At 48.8% G+C, this 15685-nt stretch overlaps 1 protein-coding gene across 2 annotated transcripts in view; it reads right to left on the reverse strand.

Moving 5' to 3' along the window:
• Positions 1 to 15685, reverse strand: part of GRM2 (glutamate metabotropic receptor 2) — a 62232-nt gene that overhangs the window by 20547 nt on the left and 26000 nt on the right. For both annotated transcript variants that reach the window (XM_089666033.1, XM_089666034.1), the window contains exons 2-4: positions 10288 to 10907; positions 7388 to 8225; positions 4665 to 5728 (exon numbers count right to left, since the gene is read on the reverse strand). In XM_089666033.1, coding sequence (XP_089522159.1) covers positions 4665 to 5728; positions 7388 to 8225; positions 10288 to 10737 — 2352 coding nt within the window. In that variant the 5' untranslated portion in view covers positions 10738 to 10907. The remainder of the gene's footprint in view (positions 1 to 4664; positions 5729 to 7387; positions 8226 to 10287; positions 10908 to 15685) is intronic.

The raw sequence follows: 15685 nt of genomic DNA on the forward strand, positions 1-15685 counted from the left end.
GAAGACCTAGCTCACCATCAGCATTTCAATTCATCCCAAAGATGTTCAGTAGGGTTCAGGTCAGGGCCCTGTGCAGGACACTCAAGTTCCTCCACACCAAACAGCTTAAACCATGTCATTATGGAACTGTAAGATATCTATGGGAATTTTGTCCATATGTGAGGTCAGGTACTGATGCTGGATGAGAAGACCTGACTCACCATCAGCATTTCAATTAATTCCAAAGGTGTTCAGTAGGGTTCAGGTTAGGGCACTGACGTCTCTCCACACGAAACTGGTCACACTATGTCTTTATGGAGGTGGCTTTATAAACAGGGGCACAGTCATGCTGGACTAGAAAAGAGTCTTCACCAAACTGTTACCACAAGGTTGGAGAAGCGCCATGGTCTACAGTGTCTTTGTATGATGGAGTATTAGCAGGACCCTTCACTGGAGATGCCTGAATTCCATTATTTGGAGAGGATGGGAGGGGGTGCACATTATTTTGGCCATCTAGTAAGTATAATTTATACATTTATTATATACAGTCAGGTCCATAAATATTGGGACATGGACACAATTCTAACATTTTTGGCTCTATACACCACAATGGATTTGAAATGAAACGAACAAGATGTACTTTAACTGCAAACTGTCAGCTTTAATATGAGGGTATTTACATCCAAATCAGGTGAACGGTGTAGGAATGACAACAGTTTGCATATGTGCCTCCCACTTGTTAAGGGACCAAAAGTAATGGGACAGAAAAATAATCATAAATCAAACTTTCACTTTTTAATACTTGGTTGCAAATCCTTTGCAGTCAATTACAGCCTGAAGTGTGGAACGCATAGACATCACCAGACGCTGGGTGTCATCCCTGGTGATGCTCTGCCAGGCCTCTACTGCAACTGTCTTCAGTTCCTGCTTGTTCTTGGGGCATTTTCCCTTCAGTTTTGTCTTCAGCAAGTGAAATGCTCAATCGGATTCAGGTCAGGTGATTGACTTGGCCATTGCAGAACATTCCACTTCTTTGGTGGCTTTTGCAGTCTGCTTTGGGTCATTGTCCATCTGCACTGTGAAGCGTCCAATGAGTTGTGAAGCATTTGGCTGAATATGAGCCGATAATATTCCCGAAACACTTCACAATTCATCCGGCTGCTTCTGTCAGCAGTCACATCAATAAATACAAGAGAAGCAGTTCCATTGGCAGCCATACATGCCCACGCCATGACACTACCACCACCATGATCACTGATGAGGTGGTATGCTGAGGATCATGAGCAGTTCCTTCTCCATACTCTTCTCTTCCCATCACTCTGGTACAAGTTGATGTCGGTCTCATCTGTCCATAGGATGTTGTTCCAGAACTGTGAAGGCTTTTTTACATGTCGTTTGGCAAACTCTAATCTGGCCTTCCTGTTTTTGAGGCTCACCAATGGTTTCCATCTTGTGGTGAACCCTCTGTATTCACTCTGGTGAAGTCTTCTCTTGATTGGTGACTTTGACACACATACACCTACCTCCTGGAGAGTGTTCTTGATCTGGCCAACTGTTGTGAAGGGTGTTTTCTTCACCAGGGAAAGATTTCTTCGGTCATCCACCACAGTTGTTTTCCGTGGTCTTCCGGGTCTTTTGGTGTTGCTGAGCTCACCGGAGCGTTCCTTCTTTTTAAGAATGTTCCAAACAGTTGTTTTGGCCACGCCTAATGTTTTTGCTATCTCTCTGATGGGTTTGTTTTGTTTTTTCAGCCTGATGATGGCTTGTTTCACTGATAGTGACAGCTCTTTGGATCTCATCTTGAGAGTTGACAGCAACAGATTCCAAATGCAAATAGCACACTTGAAATGAATTCTGGACCTTTTATCTGCTCATTGTAATTGGGATAATGAGGGAATAACACACACCTGGCCATGGAACAGCTGAGAAGCCAATTGTCCCATTACTTTTGGTCCCTTAACAAGTGGGAGGCACCTATGCAAACTGTTGTAATTCCTACACCGTTCACCTGACTTGGGTGTAAATACCCTCAAATTAAAGCTGTCAGTCTGCAGTTAAAGCACATCTTGTTCGTTTCATTTAAAATCCAATATTTATGGACCTGACTGTATATAAAACAAGTTCCTACAAACCTTCCATGGAAGAGGTACCGATGTTCATATTCACTATGTAATATTTAGGAGGAACATTTCCTGACCGCCTTTCTGGCACTTCGGGAAAGCTTTACAAATGGTCGCTAAATGTCGCGGCTACCTGACAAGTCTTCGAGTTTGTAGGGAAAAGCTTGTGTGTATGAACCCTGAGGGAGCGACATTAGCGGTGCTGCCCACTGCGACTACGGGAGGAAACGCTTTGCCATCTGTGGCCGCGGAGAAGACATTCATCTTTTCTCCATGCGGTATTTTTGGCACAGCGGGGTCTCTGTAAATAAGGTTCTATATTTATATCTCATAGAGGATAAAAGAGTAATTGCTGTTTTCTGGAAGACGGGCGAGAAACAAAATGTACAAATATATTCATAGAGGCAGTGCGGACTACGAGGCAGAGATCCGATGCAAACTCCATGCTTGTGGGCTTTTCAATCGATGCTTTTTATAAAAGTTTGTCTTCCAGAATAGGAACTCTTCAACCACGCATGAGGGCGAATGTATAAAACGGTGAATCTGACATTCACCAATCACTATAGGTGATGGGAATGTACATGGACTGAGTAGGATGGGGGGGGGGATTTACTAAAACTGGAGCACTCAGAATCTGGTGCAGCTGTGCATGGCAGCCAATCAGATTCTACCTTCAGCTTGTTCATTTAGGGTTTGGCAATAAAACCTGGAAGCTGATTGGTTACTGACTCTGTCACGTTATATACAGATCACTGATCCAGCACTGCTTCCTCCTCCACAGTAAATGCTACATGAATCATCTGCCCTTACTCAAGATGGCCTTGGCCAGAAATTCTAGGGGTTCTAAGTGATTTCTCAAAAACAAGAAGCATGGAGACATGAATGGATGGAAGGAGACATGGATGGATGGGTGGATAGAGACATAGATGGTTGGGTGGAGACATGGATGGATGGGTAGAGACATGGATTGATGGATGGATGGATGGATGGATGGATGGTGAGAGAAATGGATGGATGGATAGAGACATGGATAGATGGATGGATGGATAGTGACATGGATGAAGACATGGTTGGATGGAAAGAGACATGGATGGATGGCTAGATGGATGGATGGCTGGAGACATAGATGGGATGGATGGCTGGAGACATAGATGGATAGATGGCTAGAGACATGGATGGATGGATAGAGGCATGGATGGATGGATAGAGACATGGATGGATGGATAGAGGCATGGATGGATGGATAGAGACATGGATGGATGGATAGAGACATGGATGGATAGATGGATGGATAGAGACATAGATGGATGGATAGAGACATGGATGGATGGATAGAGACATGGATGGATAGATGGATGGATAGAGACATGGATGGATGGATAGAGACATGGATGGATAGATGGATGGATAGAGACATAGATGGACAGATAGAGACATGGATGGATAGATGGATGGATAGAGACATGGATGGATGGATAGAGACATGGATGGATAGATGGATGGATAGAGACATAGATGGACAGATAGAGACATGGATGGATGGATAGAGACATGGATGGATGGATAGAGACATGGATGGATAGATGGATGGATAGAGACATATATGGACGGATAGAGACATGGATGGATAGATGGATGGATAGAGACATATATGGACGGATAGAGACATGGATGGATGGATGGATAGAGACATAGATGGATGGATAAAGACATGGATGGATAGAGACATGGATGGATAGATGGATGGATAGAGACATATATGGACGGATAGAGACATGGATGGAAGGATAGAGACATGGATGAATGGATGGATAGAGACATAGATGGATGGATAAAGACATGGATGGATGGATAGATACATGGATGGATGGATGGATAGAGACATAGATGGATGGATAGATGGATAGAGACATGGATGGATAGAGACATGGATGGATGGATAGATACATGTATGGATGGATGGATGGATGGATGGATGGATGGATAGAGACATGGATGGATGGATGGATAGAGACATAGATGGATGGATAGAGACATGGATGGATAGATGGATGGATAGAGACATAGATGGATGGATAGATGGATAGAGACATGGATGGATGGATGGATGGATGGATAGAGACAAGGATGGATGGCTAGAGACATAGATGGATGGCTAGAGACATGGATGGATAGAGACATGGATGGATAGAGACATGGATGGATGGATTGATAGAGATATGGATGGATCATTAGAGACATGGATGGATGGATCGATAGAGACATGGATGGATGGATGGATAGATGGATGGATAGAGGGATGGATGGATGGAGACATGGATAATTAGGGTAATACTGCAGTTTGCAGATGGCTTGTTGTGTAGACACGACTGAATTTTAACTGCTTCACTAGACCGGGGCCAGGACAATGGGTGGGCAGGAGGGGCGGCTACCCTGGGCCCAGTGGAGCAAGGGGGCAGAGAATGGACGCAGGGCGGTGCACCCATTCTACAGCATGCTTTATCAGTGAGGGAGGATAAAAGGGAGCCGGATGAACCAGTACTGCCCCAAACTGTAAGTACTCACCCTGTAGTCACTGGAGGTGACGTAGAAGATGGGTAGAAACGCCAACCAGATGATGCAGGTGGTATACATGGTGAAACCGATGAACTTGGCCTCGTTGAAGTTCTCCGGGCACTTTCGCGTCTTGAACGCGTACAGCGTGCATAGAAGGACGAGCAGGACGTTGTAGGACAATGACAGGAGCATGCTTCCATCTCGGCTGTTACACTTCAGGGTCACCACATACCTCTTATCTGGTGCGGTGTCCTTACGAGTCCCGGCCGGCTCCAGAAGAAGCCAGACCACCACCACCAAGAGCTGGCAGGAGATGAGGGCCAGGCAGATGCCTACTTGAGAGGCCGGACTTATGAACCTGGGCCGCTGGACACCATCCTGAGCTCCGTTGAAAATTCGGGCGATGCGGTTGGTCTTGGTGAGCAAGGCCGAATAACAAATAGCAAAAGACGTTCCGAGCCCAAGGCGTCGAAGGGTGCAGACGCTGGTGGAGGGTTTGGCAATCAATACGAAGGTCATGGCGTAGCAGAGAAGCACGCCGCTCAGCAGGATGTAGCAAAGTTCGCGTCCAGACGCCTTGACTATTGGGGTATTGTTATTCTGTATGAACACCCAAAACGCAAAGAGCGTAGAGATGAGCCCCAAGCAGGACAGGCAGACCGGCCCCAACGCCCAGGCGTCACTCCAGCGTATATACTCCTGCGGCAACTCGAAACAGTCCTTCAGATCCTCATTGGGCCAGTAGCCAAGGCCGCAGTCCCTACAGGTGAATTCGTCCAGGAGGTACTCATGCGGTTGGCAGGGGATGCAGATCCAGCAGCAGACATCTCCAGGTTGCATGCTTTTCACCTCGTTCTTCTTGCAGGGGTCGCTGCACTGGGACACAGGCACCGAGCTGCGGGACCAAGGGATGAGGCTTGTGTTGAGCGTCAGCTCTTCGGCCCAGTAGCCGACCTTCTCGTAGTGGTAATGACCATCCGTGTTCTGGAAATTGAAGATATTGTAACGGCCGATTCCATCTCCAAATTTGTCGAATCTCACCGTGTTGCTGGTGTCTGGAGGAGGGAAGGGAGCTGGAAACAGAGATACAAGAAGTCACCAAGGTGTCATTCCAATCAAATGGGTTCCATTGAACAAAGTTACACCATCAACGGGGCTACTCGGCCTATTGACTATCATGGGAGGTCCAAGGGCTGCGTGAAGCTTCAGCCCTTATCTGAAATCAGAGGTGCTGAGATGGCTTGGCAGGCGAGGGGCTGCCACAGATAATCGTGCAACTGAAACCGTCTTCATGGCCGCCCCCTAACAATCCATCTCCGATAAGAGCTCAGACATCACGTAGCCCTCCCCTCCCCCGCTGCACTGTAAGTTATTGAGCTGATGCTTACAATACAACCAACCAAATTCTTCCCGCCAATCTTGTTGGTTTCTAGGAAAATTTTATTTTTAGAGATTTAGCAATGAGGCAGAAACATCTCCTCCACCGATCTTACTAGAAGTGAAATGGTGGTGGTCGGTGGGAGTAAAAAAAAAAAAAATGACAGCACCAGTGGTCAGTAGGAGGTGGAATAGAGCTCCATCATTGGTGTCAGTGGGAGGAATAGTGCTCCATCATTGGTGTCAGTGGGAGGAATAGTGCCCCATCATTGGCGTCAGTGGGAGGAATAGTGCCCCATCATTGGTGTCAGTGGGAGGAATAGTGCCCCATCATTGGTGTCAGTGGGAGGAATAGTGCCTCATTGCTGGTATCAGTAGGAAGAATAGTTTCCATTTGTTGGTGCCAGTGAGTGAAATAGTGCCCCATCATTGGTGTTGAGAGGCAGAATAATGCCCCATTGTTGGTGTCAGTGGATGGAAGTGTGCCCCATCGTTGGTGTCAGTGGGAGGAATAGCCCCCCATTGTTGGTGTCAGTGGAAAGAATAGTGACCCATTGATGGTATTGGTGGGAGGAAAAGTGACCCATCATTGGCATCAGTGGGAGGAATAGTGCCCCATCATTGGTATCGGTAGGAGGAATAGTGCCCCATCATTGGTGTCAGTGGAAAGAATAGTGCCCCATCATTGGTATCAGTAGGAGGATTAGTTTCCAATTGTTGGTGTCAGTGGGATGAATAGTGCTCCATCATTGGTGTCAGTGGGAGGAATAGTGCCCCATCTTTGGTGTCAATGGGAGGAATAGTACCCCATCATTGGTGTCAGTGGGAGGAATAGTGCCCCATCATTGGTGTCAGTGGGAGGAATAGTACCCCATCATTGGTGTCAGTGGGAGGAATAGTGTCCCATCATTGGTGTCAGTGGGAGGAATAGTGCCCCATCATTGGTGTCAGTGGGAGGAATAGTGCCCCATCATTGGTGTCAGTGGGAGGAATAGTACCCCATCATTGGTGTCAGTGGGAGGAATAGTGCCCCATCATTGGTATCAGTAGGTGGAATAGTTTCCCATTGTTGGAGCCAGAGGGATAAATAGTGCCCCACTGTTGATGTCAGTGAAAGGAATAGTGTCCCATTGTTGGTGTCAGTGATCATACCCCACTGTTGCTGTCCATGGAAGAAATAGTGCCTCATCATTGGTGACAGTGAACAGGAATAGCACTCCAAGGGCCAGATAAAGGCAAGCAAAGGCCTAATCTGGCCCTCGGGTCCCAGTTGGGAGACCACTGATCTAGGCTAATGAAACGTTGGCTGAAATTGGGTTTTAAAAGCCTTCTCCATCACCGGCATGACAACTTACCGTCAAACTTCACACTGAGTATGTAGTCCCGATAGAGGCGTCGTCCATTGGGCGGGTTCATAGTGGGGCAGAACTGAGTGACATTGGGGCACAGTGCCTGGTACATATTGTGGAGGGCCTGTGCCATGGCATAGACGGCGTTCACCACGAACATGATTTTGGACTCTTGCTCAAACTTCACCTCTTGCAGTGTGTGCCTCATGCAGTCCAAGGTGTCGAGCCGACAGTGGAACTTGTTTTCCCAGAATTCCCTGAACCAAGGATTGCGTGTGTTATTGAAGGGGTGCAAAGACTGGAAGTACTTTGAGAACTCCCACAGCGGGTACGATGCCAGCTCTATGGTGATGGCACCTTCAGCGACCTCCTCACTGCCCAGCACCACGCTCTCCAGCGCTCCCCAACCATCGCTGGCCACCCACATGAAGGAGACGTTGAGTTGTTGGGCCGCTGCCAGTAGCTCCCGGGCATCCTCGATCTTGGTGAAGAGGACAACCACCTTGGCGCTGGGCTTCTGCTGCAGGGCCCGGATAACACTGGTAAAGGTTTTCTTATTCATGGAGCGCCCCACCTTCTCGGAGGTGGCGATGCAGATGTTACGAGCCCGAGCCTCCTGCTCAAAAGCCTCTATGCCGGTTTCACCGTAATCTCCCTCAGACGCCACGGTGGAGACGTAAGTCCAGTTGAAGAAGCGTAGGATCTCCGCCATGGCCTTGGCTTGGTAGAAGTCCGGGGGAACCGTTCGTGCGAAGAAGTCGTACCGCGACTTATCGCTCAGCTTGGCACTAGTGGAGGCGTAACTGATCTGTGGGATCTGGAAGAGCCGCAGAAGGTTGGCCACCTGAGGAAGGGGAATAAAGAGCAAAAAAAGCAAAGTCATTATTTTCTTCCATTTACATTTTCTCACGTTTTCCTCATTTAATGATTGTATAGAAATGTCACATATTCCATGAAAAGAATACACACTACTATTATTATACATTTATATGGCTCTGACCTATACCGCAGCGCTGTACAGAGAACACTGAGCCAGTCATATCAGTCTCTGTACCAGAGGAGCTTACACTCTAATGTCCCCTCCCCCACAGTCCCATCAGTCTCTGTACCAGAGGAGCTTACACTCTAATGTCCCCTCCCCCACAGTCCCATCAGTCTCTGTACCAGAGGAGCTTACACTCTAATGTCCCCTCCCCCACAGTCCCATCAGTCTCTGTACCAGAGGAGCTTACACTCGAATGTCCCCTCCCCCACAGTCACAGCAGTCTCTGTACCAGAGGAGCTAACACTCTAATGTCCCCTCCCCCACAGTCCCATCAGTCTCTGTACCAGAGGAGCTTACACTCTAATGTCCCCTCCCCCACAGTCCCATCAGTCTCTGTACCAGAGGAGCTTACACTCGAATGTCCCCTCCCCCACAGTCACAGCAGTCTCTGTACCAGAGGAGCTAACACTCTAATGTCCCCTCCCCCACAGTCCCATCAGTCTCTGTACAGAGGAGCTTACACTCTAATGTCCCCTCCCCCACAGTCCCATCAGTCTCTGTACCAGAGGAGCTTACACTCTAATGTCCCCTCCCCCACAGTCCCATCAGTCTCTGTACCAGAGGAGCTTACACTCTAATGTCCCCTCCCCCACAGTCCCATCAGTCTTTGTACCAGAGGAGCTTACACTCTAATGTCCCCTCCCCCACAGTCCCATCAGCCTCCGTACCAGAGGAGCTTACACTCTAATGTCCCCTCCCCCACAGTCACATCAGTCTTTGTACCAGAGGAGCTTACACTCTAATGTCCCCTCCCCCACAGTCCCATCAGCCTCCGTACCAGAGGAGCTTACACTCTAATGTCCCCTCCCCCACAGTCACATCGGTCTCCGTACCAGAGGAGCTCACACTCTAATGTCCCCTCCCCCACAGTCAAATCAGTCTCTGTACCAGAAGAGCGTACACTCTAATGTCCCCTCCCCCAGAGTCCCATCAGTCTCTGTACCAGAAGAGCTTACACTCTAATGTCCCCTCCCCCAGAGTCCCATCAGTCTCTGTACCAGAAGAGCTTACACTCTAATGTCCCCTCCCACAGAGTCCCATCAGTCTCTGCACCAGAGGAGCTTACACTCTAATGTCCCCTCTCTTAACACAAATCCCCCCTCCTAGCACAAATCCACCCGCCCCCCTATCCCTTCTCCCTGCACAACCCCCCCCCCCCCAATTTCCCCCCTTGTACAAATTCTCTCAAATCCCCTATCCTAACACAAATCCCCCTAAATCCTCCCACCTAGCACAAATTCCCCCCCCATTTCCCCTTCCTAGCACCAATCCTCTTCCTTCAGTCCTCCCCACCTAGTACCAAATCCCCCATTCCTAACACAAGTCACCCCCATCCCCTCTCCTAGCACAAATCCCCCCAAATCCTCCCTCCTAGTACAAATTCCCCTCCATTTCCCCCTCCCAGCACCAATCCTCTTCCTTCAGTCCTCCCCACCTAGGACAAATTCCCCAAATCTCTCCCACCCACCCCAGCACCTCCCCTAGATCCGGCCATGGTGTAGAGTAGGGAAACCAGCAGCTGTAGCTGTGCCCTAGGTGGCAGTGTTCCCTAGGCGGCTGCCTAGTTCGCCTAGTGGCCCTGCCCATTGGAAGATTTCTGTTCTGGGGACAACCCAAAATGTTCCTTCACTTTCCCTCTTGGTGATAATAGCAAAGAGGACAAATACAAAGGGGGAATCTCCCCAACGAGGACACAGACCGCCATAAAAACCTGACAGGGGGTCTAATCCATCTCCACTCCATCCAAAATTCCAAAAAAAAGTTTTCCTTTAGGAATTAATAGTAATGTAATAATAATAATGAAGTAAACGGTGTTTATACATCAGGAGCTCCACCCTAAATAGAGTCATTTGTATCCTACCTGTATGGACACATCACTGTAGGATCCTCCAATCACCCCACTGATGGCTGTGAGGGTCTCCCCATGTATAGCGTATGATCCATCTGGACACAGGTACTGAGGTCCATCCCCCCGGGTCAGAGATCCTCGTACCAACTCCAAGGCCTGCTCCAGAGCGTACGTGTCTTTGGAACATGTGTCCAGTATATGGGCCCCCAACTGAAGCCCGGGGAGGATTTGTGGGTCCCTGTTAATGGCATCCAAAGCAAAGAGCATGGCTTCCAGTCTCTGCAGCCCACGGTGCTCATTCATGCGGCCACACTCCGAGCCAGGTTCTCCTTTCTCATGGACCGGAAAGAGACCCCCGATCACCAGATCCCCTTCAATTCGGATCTCCGGCCGAGGAATCTTGCCGCTCTTATCCATGGCGAACGCGGGCAGCCAGAAGAGCGTCCAAAAGACGTTAGCCATCTGGTAGAACCTGCTGAAGGTCTGAAGCTAGCAGCTTGGAGGATCGGTCAGGATGCTCAGTGATGAGTCAGAACTGGAGAATAATGAAGCTTCCAAGAAATGAAAGGTGGAATATCGAAGAATCCAGAAGACGTGAGGGGGAGACGGAGAACATGTCCTACATCTCTGTCCTGGATGGACAAAAAAAAAAGATTGGAGTCAGACATGGCTGAAAAGAAGAACACAGGTTAGATATTCTGGATAATGGTTGGAGAAGTGTTGGATCCGCCACAATTTATTTATCACAGTATCCAAAAAAAAATCCAACTCGTTTTAGGTTCTGAAGGGTCTCCTTCATCAGGGCCCAAAAATCAGAGACTAAGACCCAGATATTGGAGTTATTTGTCTCGAATGAAGAGTTTTCAAACAGGCAAAAAAAAAGGTTTTATGGTGCTGAACCTGAAAAATGCTTTAGTTCTTATTGGATACGGTCAGAATATGTAGGCTGCATTTATGATACATTGTTCCAAGAGCTTTACAGGGGCCCTGTGGGCCAGGCAGCTGCTATTTGAAGGCTCCTACACCAACCTTTCTCAACGTTTTCATTGCAGAGGAACCCTTGAAATAACTTTCCAGTCTCAGGGACCCCCAATGTAAGGGACATTCTTCTTACTAACCCCCAATGTAAGGGACATTCTTTCCACTGACCACCAATGTAAGGGACATTCTTCCCACTGACCCCCAATGTAAGGGACATTCTTCCCACTGACCCCCAATGTAAGGGACATTCTTTCCACTGACCACCAATGTAAGGGACATTCTTCCCACTGACCCCCAATGTAAGGGACATTCTTCCCACTGACCCCCAATGTAAGGGACATTCTTCCCACTGACCCCCAATGTAAGGGACATTCTTCTCACTGACCACCAATGTAAGGGACATTCTTCCCACTGACCACCAATGTAAGAGGAATTTTGTCCGCTGACCATCAATGTAAGGGACATTCTTCCCACTGACCACCAATGTAAGGAGCATTCTTCCCACTGACCCCCAATGTAAGGAGCATTCTTCCCACTGACCACCAATGTAGGGGGCATTCTTCCCACTGACCCCCAATGTAAGGGACATTCTTCCCACTGACCCCCAATGTAAGGGACATTCTTCCCACTGACCACCAATGTAAGGGACATTCTTCCCACTGATCACCAATGTAAGGGACATTCTTCCCACTTACCCCCAATGTAAGGAGCATTCTTCCCACTGACCCCCAATGTAAGGGACATTCTTCCCACTGACCACCAATGTAAGGGACATTCTTCCCACTGACCACCATTGTAAGGGACATTCTTCCCACTGATCCCCAATGTAAGGGGCATTCTTCCCACTGATCCCCAATGTAAGGACATTCTTCCCACTGACCCCCAATGTAAGAGACATTCTTCCCACTGACCCCCAATGTAAGGGACATTCTTTCCACTGACCCCCAATGTACGGGACATTCTTCCCACTGACCCCCCAATGTAAGGGACATTCTTCCCACTGATCACCAATGTAAGGGACTTTCTTCCCACTGACCCCCAATGTAAGGGACATTCTTCCCACTGATCCCCAATGTAAGGGACATTCTTCCCACTGACCCCTCCAATGTAAGGGACATTCTTCTTACTGACCCCCAATGTAAGGGACATTCTTCCCACTGACCACCCCAATGTACGGGACATTCTTCCCACTGACCCCTCCAATGTAAGGGACATTCTTCCCACTGACCCCCAATGTAAGGGACATTCTTCCCACTGATCACCAATGTAAGGGACATTCTTCCCACTGACCCCCAATGTAAGGGACATTCTTCCCACTGACCCCCAATGTAAGGGACATTCTTCCCACTGACCCCCAATGTAAGGAGCATTCTTCCCACTGGCCCCCAATGTAAGGAGCATTCTTCCCACTGACCCCCAATGTAAGGAGCATTCTTCCCACTGACCACCAATGTAAGGGACATTCTTCCCACTGACCACCAATGTAAGGGACATTCTTCCCACTGACCCCCAATGTAAGGGACATTCTTCCCACTGACCACCAATGTAAGGGACATTCTTCCCACTGACCCCCAATGTAAGGGGCATTCTTCCCACTGACCCCCAATGTAAGGGACATTCTTCCCTCTGACCCCCAATGTAAGGGACATTCTTCCCACTGACCCCCAATGTAAGAGACATTCTTCCCTCTGACCCCCAATGTAAGGGACATTCTTCCCACTGACCCCCAATGTAAGGGACATTCTTCTTACTAACCACCAATGTAAGAGGAATTTTGTCCGCTGACCTCTCACAAAGGGGTTCCTCCAGGGTAAAAGGGTTGAGAAAGACTGTTCTACAGCATTACAGATGTAACAAGGGTCATGTGAAAGGGTGACAACACAGGTGAGAAATGATCATGGTCAGTTGTCACCCCAGTTTCTGAACGATGGCAGGATCTCCAAGGAATTTGAGTAAAAGCTGAAAGTTACAATCAAGGCCCGTAAAGCCACGAACATGTGGGAGCTTCTATGAAATTCGAGTGGTTCGGGTTCGACCTACTTCTGGTTACCAGCAGGTCTGTATCTGCACGGCCCCCCCTGGCTAGTGGGGGTTTCCTGTGAATTCCATTGTATGGTATATATATATATATGCCTCTGTGGGGATATTTTTGCACTTTTGCTGTGAATTGGCTCCAGTCCAACGTCGGAATAAATAGAAGACGCGCTGTTTCCGATTATTTCCCGTTCCCTCCCACACTGATCCCCAGGCTCTGTTGTACGTTTTATTTTCCCAGAATGCCTTGCGCTGCCTTTGAGAGTGACCCCTTTGCAGCTGTCAGTGCGCGGGGGTCTTTGTCCTGTACAGTGTGAGGCGGCCTGTAGAGAAACCTTCAAACCAACAATGTGCTGTTTACGTGGGCATCTGTGTGACACCAATCCATCTGTCTGCGCTCAGCGCCTCGCCTTCCCACTCCTCTCCTCCAGCCCTCCTCCGTACATTCCTCACGTTTCTCCACCATTCTGCAGAATCCTCGGCCATTCCCGGAGAAACCCACATTTTCACGGCACCTCCGAACGCGCACAAACCGCCCCGATCTGTTTTTCTGCAAATGTTATCTTTTTTTATTTTTTTGGTTCTCTTTTGTGCCAATTATTTCTCAATTGCAGCAATTTGTAGCTTTTATAGTAAGAGAAGAATTTGCAGAGAGATTGTCGCGTTCGCACGCCGGCGCCCGTCCTGCGGCAATGTGTACAAGTGTTACTATTCATCCTTCTGTAGTCTTCCCGTCTCGTCCCGTCACATCGCCCACAAATGGGGGAATTATTCCTCAAGTCAGGACAACGCTGGCTAATCCTGTGCGACCCCGACGACCAAACGCGAGGACGGCGGATGTGCTGCGCTAATGTCGTCTAATGTGACAGAGCCATTCATTCCAAACTTCCAGATTACGGATGTATCTTGGCCATGGAATCCATGGGGGGGATTTACTAAAACTGGAGGGTGCAAAATCAGGTGCGGCTGTGCATGGCAGCCAATCAGCTTCACCAACGATGGGGCACTATTCCTCCAACATACTCCAATGATGGGGCACTCTGCTTCCCACTGACACCAATAATGGGGCACTATTCCTCCCACTGACACCAATGATGGGGCACTATTCCTCCCACTGACACCAATGATGGGGCACTATTCCTCCCACTGACACCAATAATGGGGCACTCTGCTTCCCACTGACACCAATGATGGGGCACTATTCCTTCCACTGACACCAATGATGGGACACTATTCCTCCCACTGACACCAATAATGGGGCACTATTCCTCCCACTGACACCAATAATGAGGCACTTTTCCTTCCACTGACACCAATGATGGGGCACTATTCCTTCCACTGACACCAATGATGGGACACTATTCCTCCCACTGACACCAATAATGGGGCACTATTCCTCCCACTGACACCAATGATGGGGCACTTTTCCTTCCACTGACACCAATGATGGGGCACTATTCCTCCCACTGACACCAATAATGGGGCACTATTCCTCCCACTGACACCAATGATGGGGCACTATTCCTCCCACTGATACCAATGATGGGGCACTATTCCTTCCACTGACACCAATAATGAGGCACTTTTCCTCCCACTGATACCAATGATGGGGGCACTATTCCTCCCACTGACACCAATGATGGGACACTATTCCTCCACTGATACCAATGATGGGACACTATTCCTCCCACTGACACCAATGATGGGGCACTATTCCTCCCACTGACACCAATGATGGGGCACTATTCCTCCCACTGACACCAATGATGGGGCACTATTCCTCCCACTGACACCAATGATGGGGCACTATTCCTCCCACTGACACCAATGATGGGGCACTATTCCTCCCACTGACACCAATGATGGGGCACTATTCCTCCCACTGATACCAATGATGGGGCACTATTCCTCCCACTGACACCAATGATGGGGCATTTGCTATGTGTATGTATCACTGTTAATCCCATGATGCAGATGGTGGGCTCAGGCACAACATTTCAGAGGGTGTCATTCCCTTTCTCTGCATATCAGTCCCTGTCCTCAAAGAGCTTACATACAACGCCGTGTTTCTTAGCCTTTCTTAGTCATGGCAACCTACAAAGGTGTGCAGAATCTCATAGCATCCAGTCTAAAATAGGGTCCCTCCATCACATATGGAGCCCCCCCTTTCACATCAGAGTCTCACATTTGTATCAGAGTCCTCGCCACCCACCCTCCCTTTTTATCAGAACCTTGATCAGAACCCGCAGCCCCCCCCTTCCACATAAAAGCCTGCAGTCCCCCTCTTTCACATCAGAGTGCTCACCACCTTCTTCCCTTTTTATCAGAGCCTGCAGTCCCCCCTCTTTCACATCAGAGTCCTTGCCACCCTCCCCTTTCACATCAGAGTCCCAAA

Source organism: Staurois parvus, unplaced genomic scaffold, assembly GCF_062004578.1.
Source record: "Staurois parvus isolate SC_StPar_1 unplaced genomic scaffold, SC_StPar_1.0 ptg002480l, whole genome shotgun sequence".
Taxonomy (NCBI): Eukaryota; Metazoa; Chordata; class Amphibia; order Anura; family Ranidae; genus Staurois; species Staurois parvus.